Genomic DNA, 3,191 nt, shown 5'->3' on the forward strand with positions numbered 1-3,191 from the left:
CCCAGAAGGGAATGCCCCCGTAGACGGAAAAGCGTACACCGGATCGGGAAACACTCAAGGGGAACCAGGGAAAAGTCTTCCCATAAGATTTGGTAACCAAGCTAGATCTGGAAGTGGTATCACCACCAGGGGTACCGTAGAAGCCAATGATGATGCCACCTCCGGGGGTACTATCACCACCAGGGGTGACGCCACCACTAAGGACGATGTCACCAACAGGAGCGGCAGTAGGGGCAATTATGCCAGTGGGGTTGGGAGTCTTAACACCCAGTATCCCCTCACCACTCAGCAGTTCACCGCCCATAGGGGAACACCCAAAGTGAACTATTTACAAATAGTGCTCCCACAGGAGCAAGCATGTACACACATAAGGCTCTGGGTGCACAGTTCAGGCCTATTATGAAAGCAACTCCGCTGCCTAGAGGCTACGTCGTTCCACTGTATACCACAGGAGGAACGTCAGTAACCGGCAGTCCCTTTGGCTTCTAGTCGCCAGTCCACAAAATTCCTGTAGGAACAAGTACCTCAATGGAGTAGCAACTGCAGGAGCTTAGAGCTATGATCGGTAAAGTACCAGGAATGCCTCGTCCCATGGAGATGGCAGCACTAGAAACTTACGCCGACTCGCCCTTTGTGGACAGCATAGGACTCGTCAGCGTATCGAAAGGATTAACTCCACCAACTATGACCCTATATGATGGGACAGCTGATCCACTGGTCCATGTGAACCAGTACAAGCAGAAAATGATGGTTGTAATAGCCACTGGTTCTCTCAAGGAAGCGTGCATGTGCAAGGGCTTTGGATCAACCCTGTCTAGGGTAGCACTACAGTGGTTCGTAAGCTTGCCCAATAAGTCTATATCCACCTTCCCAGATCTGGTTAATACCTTTAACCAACAATTCGCCAGCACTCACAAGCCAGAAAAACAAACAAGCGACCTATATAGGGTAGTCCAGAGATTTGAGGAATCCACTCGAGACAACCTGAACAGGTTCAACATAGAAAAGGTCTCCATCCTAAAATGCGACGTACCCATAGCGGTAGAAGCATTTAGGCGTGGACTTCACCACGATTCAGATCTGTACAGTGAACTCACCAAGTACCCGTGTACCACCTTCGAGGAGGTACAGAAAAAGGCAGTGACTTTCATGCGCCTAGAGGAGGACGAATCCATGAGGGATGTCTACGACACAGAACGTACCAACAGAAAAATAACCATAGGAAAAAAAGTGAAAGATATAAACCGTACAACAAGAACACCGTGAACAAAGTTTCAGGAGACACCGATTGGACGGAAAGTGCTAGCTTGCCCCCCAAATTAAGTGAGTACGGATTCACCATAGGAATCGCCGGAGTATTGAAGGGGTTGAAGGAGCTCGGATAAAGCGTCAGGCGGTGAAAGAAGCCGGTACCCAGGGAGAACGACAGAAGGGACGCAAGCAAGAAATGTGAATACCACAACGACATCGGACATAACACTGAGGATTGCTTAGTCCTACGCAAGGAGATGAAGCACATTCGCAGAGCAGGCTGCCTTGATCATTTACTACCAAAAGGAGCCAAGTCCGGGAATGTAAACACAGCAGAGCAGGTACTCGCCTCACCACCTCTGTTATACTCGAAGGTTGTGAATTTTATCACAGATGGATCCGATATATGTTGGCTGACTTATTCAGCAGCAAAGCGTCATTCAAAAGAAACCAAGGGAGACAAACAAGAATCCTCTTGCTGCGTCAGTAGGAACGACTTACCATCAGTCACATTCGACGAAACCGACATCCAAGATGAGGGGGATTAACATCACGATGCATTGATTATCACCCTCTCAATTAGAAATTTCCTGGTAGGAAGATCCTAGTTTAAACCGCGAGTTCCGTCAACCTCATAATGCTGGGAACCCTAAAAAAATGGGGTTCAGCGAGAAAGACCTGCTAAAGAAGGCAACCCCTGGTTAGGTTCAGTGGAGAAACGAAACACTCTCTCGGAGAGATTGTAATTTCTACATTCGCCGGAGGAATTAACAAACAGGTGAGATACTTGGTCATCGACGGCCTGTCAACTTACAGTATTATACTTGGCAGGCCATGGATTCATGAAATGAAAGCGGTACCATCAACGTACCACCAGAGCTTGAAATTCCCAACACCTTGGGGAGTAAAGGAAATACGTGGACACCAAGAGGAGGCTAGAGACTGCTACAAGGATGCCCTCAAACCTACAGCGAGCCCACCAGCATAGCATTTACAGAGAATGTGCGTCTAGAGGGAGTACATCGCCCCACAAGCAGAACTTGAGGAAGTACATCTGGACATTCAGCGCCTTCAGCGAACTATGCTTATTGGAGCAGACTGTACAAGTAGTATCCGTCATCAGCTACTTGAGTTTTTGCGTACTAACATGGATTGCTTTGCCTGGTTGCACGATGATATGGTAGGTATTGACCCAAGCGCACCGGTTGAACGTCGACGCCAGTTATCAACCATTACAATAGAGAAGGAGGAAGTTTGCTTCAGAAACAAATGAGGTAATCAATCAAGAGGCGAACAATCTACTAGCAGCAGGAAAGATCAGGGAGGTCAAGTACCCATAATGGCTTTCTAACATCGTGGTAGTACCCAAGAAGAACAACAAGTGGAGGGTATGCGTAGACTTCATGGACCCGAACAAAGCATGCCCAAAGATCCCTTCCCATTGCCATACATAGATGCAATGGTGGATGCAACAGCATGCCACGAAATGCTTACTTTCCTTGATGCATGGAGTGGACACAATTAGATCTAAATGCACCCGGATGATCCGGAGAAAACAATCTTCAGATATGACAGGGGTCTGTACTGGTGCAACGTAATGCCATTTCACTTCAAGAATGCCGGCTCGACCTACCAACGTCTGGTAAACAAAATGTTCAAAGATGAGATTGGGAGAACAATGGAAGTTTATATAGACGATATGGTGGTCAAGTCAAAGCAGGCAGAACACCACATGCCCCACTTTCAGAATACTTTGGAGATACTCAGTTAGTACCAGATGAGAATGAACCCCTTGAAGTGTATCTTTGGGGTGTCCTTGTTTTAGTAAATTTCTACCAATTTAGGGTTAAAGTAGTCTTAACGTTAGGTCTGAATTGCAATTTGATTGTTTGTTGTATACTAATCTGAATGTGCAATGTAAGTAAAGAACACAAGCAATT

The 3,191-nt window shown here is 46.8% G+C and overlaps 1 protein-coding gene across 1 annotated transcript; it reads left to right on the forward strand.

The window, feature by feature from the left end:
• The first annotated feature begins 558 nt into the window (after positions 1-558).
• LOC141631477 (uncharacterized) lies at positions 559-1,266 on the forward strand. The gene has a single exon (XM_074444142.1). It carries the CDS (start codon positions 559-561, stop codon positions 1,264-1,266), a length of 708 nt encoding a protein of 235 aa, XP_074300243.1.
• The last annotated feature ends 1,925 nt before the right edge of the window (positions 1,267-3,191 follow it).

Source organism: Silene latifolia, chromosome Y (genome assembly GCF_048544455.1).
Source record: "Silene latifolia isolate original U9 population chromosome Y, ASM4854445v1, whole genome shotgun sequence".
Taxonomy (NCBI): domain Eukaryota; kingdom Viridiplantae; phylum Streptophyta; class Magnoliopsida; order Caryophyllales; family Caryophyllaceae; genus Silene; species Silene latifolia.

Bases quoted from the DNA above. Each gene is read 5' to 3' on its own strand.
- LOC141631477 (XM_074444142.1), top strand. From the start codon at position 559: ATGATCGGTAAAGTACCAGGAATGCCTCGTCCCATGGAGATGGCAGCA.